This window comes from Rousettus aegyptiacus, unplaced genomic scaffold (assembly GCF_014176215.1).
Source record: "Rousettus aegyptiacus isolate mRouAeg1 unplaced genomic scaffold, mRouAeg1.p scaffold_m13_p_13, whole genome shotgun sequence".
Taxonomy (NCBI): domain Eukaryota; kingdom Metazoa; phylum Chordata; class Mammalia; order Chiroptera; family Pteropodidae; genus Rousettus; species Rousettus aegyptiacus.
Window position 1 is genome coordinate 45,305,376 of NW_023416288.1, and position 12,627 is coordinate 45,318,002.

The 12,627-nt window shown below is 56.5% G+C and overlaps 1 protein-coding gene across 18 annotated transcripts in view; it reads right to left on the reverse strand.

Moving 5' to 3' along the window:
- Positions 1–11,942, reverse strand: part of IKZF1 (IKAROS family zinc finger 1) — a 72,779-nt gene extending 60,837 nt beyond the window's left edge. The window contains exon 1 of one of the 18 annotated variants that reach the window (XM_016147917.2): positions 11,821–11,942. Coding sequence is in view for 12 of the 18 variants with exons in the window: in XM_036230525.1 (XP_036086418.1) it covers positions 11,165–11,237 (73 nt within the window). In the remaining 6 variants the exon portion in view is untranslated. Of the gene's footprint in view, positions 1–4,782; positions 5,618–8,125; positions 8,336–8,581; positions 8,686–9,329; positions 9,353–9,874; positions 9,975–11,164; positions 11,765–11,820 lie in introns of those variants that run through there. The other 17 variants (XM_036230525.1, XM_036230523.1, XM_016147922.2 and 14 more) reach the window with 17 other exon arrangements.
- Positions 11,943–12,627: the final 685 nt, after the last annotated feature.

Consider the following 12,627-nt stretch of genomic DNA (forward strand, 5'->3'; position numbering starts at 1 on the left):
CGAATTAAAAAATACAAATGCTCTCCCCTCCCCTGAGACTGTCCGGTAACATCTCAGGACATTTCTTGGACACCTTATGTGTGACAGAAAGACCTGGCAAAGGAAAGGGCGCTGGTATTCGGTGGCCTTAAACAACCTACTACGTGCCTGGCGTTTGACGGGCAGCCGCCCAACGTAGATCTAGCATTCAATACACATTTGCTAAATACGTATGCTTAGTCTTCGCAATTAAACCTTATCATTAGTATTATTCATAATCCGTATTATTTCCATTTCACAGGCGAGAATACTCCGGCTGAGCCGGGGGAGGCCTGCCGAGGGTGTACATCAAAGCAGCCGGCAGGGCTGGGGGCGGAGCCCATGAGCCCCTGACAGCAATGCCTTTCCCTGCTACACCTCCTGCCCGTCAGGACTTCCCAGCCCAGCGTCCTGGTCCCGAATTTCATGTGTATACTGGTACCCGTCCTTAACGGGAAATTAGCACATTCTTCGTGATAGCCCGCAACGAAGCAAACTTCACCCCCGAACTTCCACCATATAGTTAAATTCTTGTATTTGGATAATGTACAGTTGATTTTTTTTCCCTCCATGACAAGAGAAGTTGCATCACAGTCACATTTGGGCAACTTCCCTATACATTCGGTGACACTTGTTTCGAAGGGGGCGGGTACATGGGGGAAGGGACCTGGGCCAAGCCTATATATAGCCTATTTTAAATGCCTTAGGTCACAAACCTCTTTAATAAAACCCATTACTCCTGCTGAGAGAAAGTCCTTTCGTTTTCCGAGTAGAGTAGTAGAATTTATTTGTGCAAACAGATCCTGTCACCGTGAACGACGCTGTATCTTAAAAGAAGAAATGCACGGAGAGCCAGCCCAGCTGTCTGCAAGGTCTTTGTGTCTGGCGGAGGGGACCTTAGAGGTTTCCCGAACGATCTGACAAAACAGGTCAGGAGAACATAAAAACTTCTGGGCACTCTTATTTCATTCCTGAATCTTTTCAGTTTTCGAAAATTAGCTGCCACTCCACACAGGTTCCTGATTAGTCCCCAGAGAGCTGCAGGGGCCAACGACAATGGGAAACAAGATCCGAACGGGACGGCAGGGGGTGCAGCCTGGCGGTCGCCCCGGCCCCCCCACTTTCAAACCAAGCCCCAGAAAATGCCTCCACTGGTTTGTTCTGCTGTGAACCAGCGTTTCGAGGGCACATGAGCTCGGATGTGCAATTCTGTTCTCACATTTCTTCCTATGGGCAGGAACTGATATGCAAAAGAGGAAGGGTTAGAGGGAAGGGGAGGCCTTTCAGGAGGCCGCGGGCGGCCATGCTGTTTGAAGGCGCCCTTAGCAGGCGGCGCCTGAGACCGGCAGGGAAGAACCTCACCAACGTTTTGAAAGGCGGTGATGGAGCCTCCTGTCTCGAAGCGGGGTTAGGAAAAACGGACGTGAGATATCACACGAGATATCTTTCTTAAAAACAGACAAAATGGAGTTGGAGACACATCTCCCAGGGCCGGCGCGGGGCCGGGCGCAGAGCGGCCCTCTCCGCTCTCCCCGGGGGGAAGCGGCTTCCCGGTGCGGCCCGCTGCACCCCGGCTCTCAAGCCGCTCACGGCGACCGCTCTCCGCGTGGACAGACGCCGCCGCCGCAGGACCTTTCCTGACTCTGACCGCCATCGCAGGCCCGGCCGAAGCAGCTCCCTCAGATGCGAATGGCCTTTCACACCTCATCGCTTAAGTAAAAGACTTAAGTGTGGAATCATTTTCTTCTGCCCTCCTACTGACTTGAGAACACCGTCAGTGCGTGCGGCTGGTCGCTGTGCGACAAAAACGAGACCGGCATCTTGAACGATGATAAAAACTGCCCCCAAAATAGTGATTTACATAGACATGCCCGAAAACGAGGTCTTGTCGTCTGTTACATAAATGATAAATTATAGGTGAGACCAAGGAAGCCCGGGAACAATTCTGTGTTCTTATTATTTTGGGTGTTTTTTTTTTTTTTAATTTAAAAAATAGATAAATACAAAGTAACAATATTTAACTAAGTTCTTTTACTCAGGAGGTGATCTGCTGTCACAAAGACCGCAGGATCAGCAGTATCTCGCCTGCCTTCTTAGCAGAGAACTTATCTCCACACCGCAGTAGAGCATTTCGTGTGCATACGTCAAAACTCAACATTCAACCTGAACCCAGTAGAAAAATCTACGGGTATACCCTTAACGTTCCAAAAAGTTCATCTGTTAGCCTAGGCTTTCTACAAGACCATTGGGCTTCTATTTAAAGAAGTGTTTGCAGAAGTTTCTTTGGCGAAAGCTCAGTTTTATTTAGACCTAAGGAAGTAAAATTATGCAAATTCTCACAGGAATCTTGAGCTGTTTACAAATCCACAGGCGAGTGTTTATTGACCATAAGTGAAAAGCCGTAATCACTTTGCCCACTGAGGACGTCGTCCTAAGCCCTGCAAATTTCTTCTCATTTTATCTCCACAAAAGTCCCCACTGCCCAGCGGCTGGGGAGACAAGATTTACACATCTAGATGCAAACGCAGAGGGACAATGTATTATTCTCCAGCAAATGCCACAAGTTGCTCCTTGTCACTCTCTGAGACAGGAAAGGCTGCTTGGCCCACCCTCTGGTGCGCGCCATTTCCTCCCAGCTCCAGAGAGAAGGCCCCCGGCCTCCCTGGCCACCCCCGAGCTGGCCCCCATGGTTTCTGGGCTGATAGGAGGTGCCCCCCAAGGGGCCTGCATTCTGAGCTCAGTTCCTTCACGACACCCACAAAACTAGGAGCTGTAATCAGTGAGAAGGAGGTAACTTTGTAAAAATTTATCTTAAAAATAATCAGTATTCACATTTAAACTATACTCACCCTGCACAGAACACAGATTCAAAAAGGAGACCCCTAAACTCTAGTTCAACCGTTTAGCAGCTGTAGGGGGCTTCGCCTCGCCCCACCCACCCCCACGGCAGAGGGTTCGGCTGAAGCCAGACTCTGCGTGTGAGCAGGGGGAGGGAGAACCGACCGATCATTAGCCTATCGGTCGTTCGGCAGCAAAACAGGTCAGGCGAACATGGAAACTTCTCGGCACTCTTATTTCATTTCTGGTTCTTTTCAGTTTTCAAAAATTAGCTGCCAGTCCACACAGGTTCCCGATTAGTCCCTGCTATGGGTAAGAAACCACATAGCCACAGGAAAAAACACCAATTGGTGTTCCGATTGGCTCTTTAGCCGAATCAAATCAGCGAGAAAAGTTCTAGATTTCATTTTATTCTGTGGTAGCCAGAGAGCTCGGCACCAGCCCAAACCTTGGCGGGTCCTGACTGAGGAGACAGCCCAGCCCCGGGGGGCACAGAGCGAGGGCCACGGGAACCGGATGCCTAGTGGGGATCGGGCCCAACCTAGACTCCCGGGGCTGTCCGGCAACTCACAGCCTGCAGTGTGCCATGTCCCCATGCACACCCCTGAGGGGTGGCCTCAGCGCACCCCCACAGAAGCTCGCGGTTTCCTCATTTGCAGGCAGCAGATACCGGCCTGCGTTTGGTACACACATCCTGGCCCCAAACACCCTCGTTCCAGACAGTCAGCTTCTCCTGCCGCCCTCAGAGACGCTGAAGTAATTTTCAACGTTTTGCTTTAACTTTTCTTTAAACAAATTACTTTACTTCTACAAAAGCCCCATCTACTCTGAATTAGACTGAAAACGTCGATTCGGAGAGACAGAAGCAGGAAAGCACGCGTGGAAAAGCACTAGAAGTTTCCAAGTCACGTCTACGTGGCCGTTCATTGCCTTATCCCTAACCGGCCGAGGTCGGCAGTGTGATTTTAGCCGAACGAAGAGGGACGTTTTCACTGCGGCTCTCTCTCTTTGGATATCGCTTTAATTTTCTGCCGACGCAGAACCCGGCTGGGGGAGGAGGCAAAGGTCGTCTTCTCTGGCTAAAAGTAGGGCTTGCGCCAGGGGTCGCTGGCTGGCTCTGGGTCCCAGGAAAGGCGCATTTCGGGGTGCCCCCCCACCCGAGCTGGTGAAAGGCCGACTCCCTATTTTCATTTCTCCTCAAGATTCTACACCATTTTCCTGTTAGTTCTGGGGCAGGATCTTCTCTGCTATTTCATCTGCTCCGTGTTTGCCAGTAAACATCTGATTTAACCACAAAAATTTTCCAAAAACCGATAAATCTATACCCGCTGTGGGGCTCCTAGGTTTAAGCCAGGACTCCGGTCCACACCGGACTGTTCATTTTAAAACGGTTTCAAACTAGCAGAAGACGCGTCAGTGTCGAGTTTAGGCCGTGAGCTCAGAGAGGGAGCATGGGCGCCCATCTCGGCGTGTGTGAGGATGGCTCTGTGAAACCCCACACGCGAGGAGAAGAAGGGGGTAGGAAGGGAGGGAGGGTCGAAGGCCCGAGGCCGGCTCCCCCTTCCCCTCCGCCTGCCGCGTAGCCCCCGCAGGTCCGGCCCTCGCTGTCCATCACAGCCAGCTTTGGGCGCGAAAATGGCAGGAAGGGGGCCGGATTTCCTCCAGCGGAGAATTGATTGCCAAAGGAAAAGCAATCATGGCACCCCTGCGTGGGACGCTCGGAAGAGGCCGCCCCGGGGACCGGGACCCGCTGGGAGCCACTCGCTGGGCTGCGGCCCCGAGCCAGGTGCTCCCAGAGGGGGGGCGTGGGACCCCGCAAAGCCCAGCACGCAAGTGGGGCCAGAGGATGCTCCCCACCCCCCGACGGCCCGGCCCGGGGGCGACAGCTCCGGCCCCCTCCACGCAGCCCTGGACCCGGGCACTCACCAGTGAGCCCGCCGGAGGCCGAGGGGGACGCCTCTCCCACACCGATCCCGGCTCTGAGGACAGGGGCCTTCCGACCTGGGCCACGCGCGTCCCCTGCACCCAGCCACCTGGGAGGCCCCTTCTGCCCGGGTGGCGGCTGTCTCCTCCACTGCCACCTTCACACTCCACTGGGGCGGAGAGAAAGGTGGAACCATTTGCCAAATATGCAAAAAAGGAGGGAAGAGTCTGTCTCTCAGGAAAATGCGGCAGGGAGGGGGCCCGCTTCCTGTCCTGGCCCAACTGGGCTCAGAGATTACGCGGATGTCTCGCTTGCTGGCCTGCGGTGGAGCAGAGAAGCCTCCCAGTCAACAGGAATTGTGAGTTCCCCAAAGGCAAAGGGCGACGTGGGTGAGGGAAACGGGGCCAGGCCCGCGGTGGGGACGCAGGTGGCCATTTTTGTCAGTTTCCACCCGAAGGGTCCCTGAAGGCGCCTGTGACACCCACCCGCCCATCACGGAAAGGCTTGAGAAGGGAAGAAAAGGCACCCGGGCGGGCAGGCCTCAGCCCTCCGCCTCCGGGCCGTCTCCGAGGGGGCCAAGGGCTGCGCGCCGCGGGGTGGGCCCTGCCGCCTCTGCGCTGAGACGCCGCCCGCAGAGCTGCTTTTGTTTGCTCTTCCGCGTCACTCCTAGTCTTTCACGACGCCTCAAAATTATCTGTCTGAATATCACCAAACATTAAAAAAAGACAAAAGAGCACACGTCACACACAAGCTATTCAAGCAACATGGACAGTTGAAGGACATGCACGTACGTCGCAGACGACGACCCCGGTGTGAAGTCACTCGCTAGGCTGTGAAGAGCGACATGCCCCCCCCCCGCCCCGGGCCCACACGGAGAAGCGCGTGTGAGCGGCTGGCGGACCCCACGGAGGAAGCCGCCTGCTCCGAGCTTAGCAGAGGCCCTGGGAACAGCCGCCCCCGCCCCCTCCGCCTCTGAATTTCAAACGTGTGGATGAGGCTGGGCGCCTGCAGCTCGGCCTTCCTCAGGCCTGGAGCCCACGAGCACATGTGCCTGTTCTGAGCAAAATGCAGCGCCCCATCTCCAGGCGGAGCCCGTTTCAGCGGCGCCCCCTGCAAGCCTCCAAGGGGGGCTCGCTTGCGGCTTCCACATCTTGTGTTCTCTCCTGTGAGACAGCGACCTCGCACACACGCCCGAGGGCTCAGCACACACGGACGTGGGGACGCGGGAGGGGGGCATTGACGGCCGTGGCAGGAGGTGCAGAATCCCAGGCCAGAAGCAGGAGTCACAGTGCCCCAAGGAGCCTTCTTTCAGTCTTAGAAACAGCAAGGGTTACGGAGGGTCTGCTCCCTGTGAGCTGAGCCCACTAACACAAATCTCCCTTGGAATAAGGAACCAAAAGTCAACACTATTTCATAGTGAGATTATTTCATAATTACAAAGGCTAAAAGAGAAAAAAAAAACCAAAAAGCCACTAAATGGTGCCATCCTGGACAAATACTGTGTTAACTACATGTACGTGCAGTATTAGGCAGACATAGAAGGTACTCAAGCATTTATGTCTGAACTCACATTATAAGATAATCCACCCTGTTTCAGTAAAATGTAAAAAACAAACAGAAAAACAAACAGAAGGGGTTTTATTCCTTAGGTTAGGTCTGTTAGATGTTAAAACTCTTTCCCACCCAGCCCCCAAGCCTCTCCCTCCACGCCGTGTGCACACCATGTGTGCATGTGTGTGTGCACACACTCATACAAACTGTTTCCTGTATCCATTAACACACACATAATCTTGAATTACGCATACTCCACATGTACGCGTGGGCAGGGGTTTCACAGCATGGCGTGTAGTAGGCAGTGTGTACACACACACACACACACACACACACACACACAGTGTTCTCTCAGATCTCAGAAGTTTGCCATTTATATTGGCAATATGCTACTACATCAACCAGATGTGAAATGCACAAATCCACGCCAAAGGGGGAAAATCCCCGAAGCAGAAAAGCACCATCCCCGAGTCTCGAATCCACTGAGGCAGACGCTGCCCCAGGCCCGGGCGGCCTCCGGGTCTGCTGCCCAGCAAGTCTGCTGTGCTCTTGGCTTCTCGACAGGGAAACGGCTTCGGGCACAGCCACCGTTTTGCTTTCCCTCCGGAGATGAACTGCTCAGTGTGACACAGGCACACTTTTATTCACGGACCTCGTGGGCTCGCCCCCTGAAACCGGGGCGAGGGGTTGCGGCTGCCACGATGCTCCTGAACTCCGGAGGGTGCGCAGTGCTGCGAGATGCAGCGCCTTAATTAAAACGCCGATGGATTACACAAACCAGCGTGGTGGAGCTTGTAAAACTCCTGCCTGTCGCCACCACCATGAAACAAAAGGGGAAGAAAAACAACCATTTAACTCAATAAAACGCTTTGGGCGTCAGCTCTGGTGGACTTTAGACTGGAAAAGGGTTTTTTTTTTTTTTTTTTTTTGCATGTAAAAAAGAGATAAACATGTACATTTGGGGGAAATTTTGAAATCAGATACATTATATCAAACCAGAATTGCAGACAACTTTAAAATGTGACATCATGATTTCTATCTGCGTATAGTTAATTTTAACATGTCCTGCATGTTCTATGATGTAAGCAGGCAATCTTCCTGTCCCAAATATTTGTCACTGTTTAAATTTTAAATCACATACCAAATAATCTGATTTGTCACTGAAACAATTCTGACACACTTAATATAAATGATACTTAAATTGCTACTTTCAAAATCCCATGTAAAAGATTAGACCAATTAACCTCATCAGTCGAACATCTTGAAACAAAGAAACAAATTCAAGAGGCTCTAACCCTTTCCTGCAGGGTTCTCTCTCCTCTCAACTGATAACCAAAGTGAACTAATCCTTAAGATCACTTAAATTTCGATCAATGTTTAAATAACATGCATATAAAATATTTTCAATTTTCATGTGTTGTTTACTGTGAACAGAAATTTACTAGCAAGGAGATTTTTCTTCAACATCAGTCTGTCTCTCCAAGTTTAAAACGAGGTACCTCAAAGCTGAAATACACCGTGGAGGGCAGGGTGGGGAGTCACCGGCATGCAGGCAGGTGCCGGAACGCCTGAATTTGCTCTGGTGCACCCGAAAACTGCGCCTGAGCAGACCCTGTGGGGGCCTGACATTTTTCACTCTACATGCCGTACTCTGCGCTTCCAAATTAGAAAACAAAAACAATCACACCTTCCAGAGAGACTCCTTCAGAAACACCAAGGCCCCCTGACAGGTCTTTAAAGCATTTCAAATCTAGTCGCAAGTAACCTGATGCCTTATCACCGAGGGGCTCCCACCTGGGCGCCACTCCGCAGCCAGCAAGGGCACTAACTTTTCATCCCGGGATGAGTCCGCTTTGCAGAACGCAAGTTCCAACGCGGTCTGGTTGCCTCCCAGTGCAAGCACCAGCTCTCGGCTCAACTCTGAGAAAGCTCCGCGCGAACGACTTTCTCCCTGAAGGCTGGCCTCCCGACCCCGCCGTGTGAGCAGGTACAGATGCGGCCAGAGCGAGCCGGCGCTCGCGGGCCAGGGCGGCTCCCGGGCGGCCCTCCGCACCTGCACCCGCTGCGCGCCGCGGCGAAGCCAGCTCCCCGGCGCCGGAAGGAAAGGCGGATCAGACCGAAACCAGCGGCTGCTGCCATGTCTCTCTTTCCTTCCTCGTTTCTTTTTCTTTTTCTTTCTTTCTTTTTTATTTTTTCCACTCCACCGGCTTCCCCAAGTTTGCCCTTTGAAATTCGATTGAAAACACTCACGTGGATTTGCGCGCCGCACTTTGGGGGTCAAGACCGCTCCTCGGGCCGGGAGCGCAGCCTCGGGCCCGGGCCGGGGGCTCCGTGCGCCCTCCGGGGCTCGCCCGGGCGGCCGCCTCGCCGCGGCCGAGCGTCCAGCCCACTGGGCTGCGCGCCGCGGGGCCCCAGGCTCTGTCGCCACCGTGGCCGCCCGGCGCGGGCCGCGCAGGCACTTGTTGGAGCGCCCGGCCGCCTCGGCCCGCGCCCTTCGCAGCCGCTTTCACAACGACTTCCTGGAGTTGCTCAGCGCGCTGTTCCCCATTTCTGCGCCACGCGCCCCAGCCCCCGCCGGCCGCCACCCGGCTTTCGCGCCGCGGGCCTGAGGCCGCCCCGTGCGCACAGCGCCGCCCACGGGCCGCGCACCCGGGCCTGGCGCGCCGCTGCCCCGCGCGCCGGCGCTCGGCCACCTGCGGCCACGGGCCACCCCGCGCCCCGCTAACTTTGGGGCCGCGCACACAGCGAGGCCCGGCCCGAGCCGCCCGCAGCCGCCCCGCCCCGCCCCGCGTGCGCGCCCCGGCCCTGCGGGCTCGGCGCTTCGGGGCGCAGAGCGGGACTTGGAGTGGGACACACACGGGGCGCTGAGCCGGGCGCACGGTTCCCGCCCCGTCGCCGGGTCGCCCGCTCGCGCTGCCCGGTCCCGATCGCAACTCCGGGGCCGCGCGCGCAACTTGGCCTCGGGCCGCCGGGCGGGGGGCGGGGGTGCCCGCCGTACCTGCTGGCGTCGCCGCTGGCTGCAGCCCTCTGGCCCGCGCCCGGCCGGCTCCGCGCGCCGCCGCCGCGCCCGCCCCCTCCGCCGCCGCGCTCCCTCGTTCCCGCCGCGTCGCCCGCGGCTCCGCGCGACACGCGGTGGCCGGTGCTCAGCGCCCGGGACCCGGCGGTAGGATCGCCCGCGGCGCAGCGGTACCCGCACTTAACCCTTGGGGACCCGGCGCCGGCGACGCGTGCGGAGCCGCGGGAGGAGGGCACGCGCGCCCCTGGGCCGCTCCACCCCGCGCCGGGGGCCGCTCGTCCGGGACCCCGCATGCTCGCCGCCCTGGGGGGACTCGCGCGACCCGGGACCCTGCGAAGCACTTTCCCCAGTGCCTGGGGGCGTCCCCTGCCCGCCCAGCTCCGCGCCTCTGGAGCCAGGGCCACTGGGCTCCCTATTTCTGGCTGCGACCCCACGCTACGAGTGCCCACCCGAGGGGGTGGGCAACGTGGATCCTCCGCAAGCGAGGAGAAGGTGCGGTTCACTTTCCCAGACAGCCAATGGAATACCTCTCGGTTCTCTTCCCTCCCACCTGCTCGCCGCAGAAGTTAGGATCGTGCCTTCCATCTTGGCCCGTGTGCGCACGCAAGTGTGAACGGGCGGTAGCGGAGGAGGTGACCGCGAAGGCGATCCCGCAGCCCCGCCGCGCGGCTGTGTGCACCGAGACTCCCCCTCCCGCAGCCCGGAGCGCGCCAGGCGCGGCGACCCGCAGGAGCAGGGGCGCGGCGGCGACAGCGCACCTCGCCCCGCTGCGCCAGGAGCCCGGGCTGCCTCGCCAGGCCCCGCCCGAGCAGCAGCCGGCGACGCCGTGCAATCTGAGCAGAAGATGGAGAATCCTGAATGCCACCAGTTTGTCCTGAGGCCCCTCCGCCCGAGGGTGGGACCCACGCGGATGTCCTTCCGGACTTGGGGGGGCGAGTCGCAAGGCCTGGGGTGAAAGCCGGGCACCGTGTGAGGAGGGGACGCTTCGTCCTCTGGGAAGCTCCGGGAAGGCAGAGTGACTTCCAGGGGAGGCTGAGGAGGGGCGAAATGGGCTCTGTGCGGGCAGGTGGCAGAAGACCTGGCAAAGGGACCGTGCAGACAATGCCCTCGGGCGGGGGAGTGTGGCAGGCAGTGCGGCCGCCAGGAAGGGCCGTTCAGGCCACACGGGCTGCGGGCAGCAGGGCCCAGGTCGCCCCTCTGACAGACCGGCTTTGCTTGGTGCCACCTAGAAGTGTCTCACGCCCTCCATGAACCACGACGGCCTCTGGCCAGGTGGTTTCCTGGCCACCTGTGCGACACCTACTGCTCAGCTGTCCTGAAAATCCCTGCTGGGCCAAGCCAGAGCCTCGAGCTCCCCACCCAGGGCCCGGAGGCAGGGCTCGTGTGGGGTCAGAGCTCCTGCTCCCAGCCTCCCCTTGCCTGAGCGCCCTGGGCGAGTTACTGAAGGCCCCTGGGCCTCACCTTCCTCATCTACACAGGGAAAGTTAGTGCCCTTTCACCTGAAGCGTGAAATGGCGCGGTAACCCCATGCCGCAAGGCCCCTGGGGGCCACCAGCGCTACGGCGAGGTCTCAGGGGGACTCTGCTGCTGCTGCTGGGGCGCCCACAGCACCCTTCACCCTCGGTGTCCCTGTAAATGTGTCGTAGGCCCCAGGAGTGGGAATCAGGACTCAGACGTGGTCATCGGCCCAGGGCAAACCCTCCTGAGACCAAGAGCCCAAAAGCTGGGGCTGTGTGACCTCGAGCCAGTGCCATGACCTCTCTGAGCCCGGTTCCACGTCTATACGTTGGCGGCGACGACTCGGCTGCCTCACGCACCTGTGGGTGCCCTGCGTAGGTGACGTGGAAGCTGTGCCTCGTGTCCAGCAGAGCGGGAGGGGGGGAGCTTCATGCGTAGTAGCTGATACTGATGATTGACTCCGCTGAGTACCAGCGTCCTGCTAAGACCCGAGGAAGCCGAGAAGCACCCCCGCCCCCAAACAGGTGGAGCAGAAGGAGCTGGCGTGGCAGCCTGAGATCTGTGGGTAGGCACAGTGGGACCAGAGAGGACACTTAAATCAACAACAAAGGCCACAACAATAGCACACGGGGGAAGACAACGTACCAGGAGAGATTGAACTCTATGAGATACTTAATAGAAATTATAGGTCTAAAGGCATTTTGTTTCTTCAGGACTATGTATATATTATATATAATATATGTGTATTGCTGTTTTCATGACGTTAAAGAGTTTAATAAGTGCTTGGTTTATTCACACGATAATTGCTAAATTACCCATTTTTCTTCGAGAAGAAAGAGTAAAGACCACACAGAATCGATCGAAAGCCACGTATCCAGAGCTCACTTAAATAAGCTACTGGGACTTGTTTGTCCCGGCAGAGAGCAGAAGGGATTCTAAAGGAGAGCGAGCTCCAGAGAGTGAACCAATGGCTGAGGCGATACGATAGGTTATGGCTAACAGTTCTGTTCCTTACCAGCTCTGCGAGTCCCGGCACATCGCTTAACCCCTCGGAGCTCCAGGCGGCCACCTGCAGACTGTACCTACGTTACAGTGCTGTGGATTGAATCAGGTGAAATTCAAGGAGATGATGTGTGTAGGTATTATGGTTGTATTTTCCTCAATTAAAAAAAAATTTTGTTAAACAGCAACAAAATGAGCACTTTTTTTTTTCCCTCCAGTAGTTGGGAACCAGCACATATATCTCTAAATAACAGGAAGTGTTTTTTGTATGAAAATCCTGTTATCTTTCGACGGCGGTATACCGATACAGAACTCAGGTGGTTTTGTCTGAAAAGAAACATGACCAAGAAGAGAAAGACGCAGGACTTAGATGAAAGTTTTGCAAGGAGGAAATTTGCGTCTTTCTTAGGTTTCTTTTCCCCGGTTTTCACCCAGCTTCTGCTGTTTTTGAAAACTAGCTGTTGCCGGCCTGGGGCAAGATCCTTGACCCGCCAGGACCTGGGGGCAGCGGGGAGCTCAGGGGGCACCAGGACTGTCCAGCTAGCAGTGTCTGTGGGGGAGACGCCTGGGCACCTCGAAGGAGACCCCTCACTTCCTCTCTGGAGCCCAGGTGGTCCTGGCTTTGAAACCCACAGAAATGCAACAGTGTTGCTCGTCACTCGCATCTGTGCCACGGGCTGCCGCTCCAGGGCGAGCTGCAGCTGCCAACCCGAACCCTCCCCTTGACGATCATCCTTCCACGGTGCTTCCTCTGGTGTTTGCAAGGACATGCTTAGATTCTCAAAACAGCGACTTCTTATCAGTATCTTTTGGTTGGAAG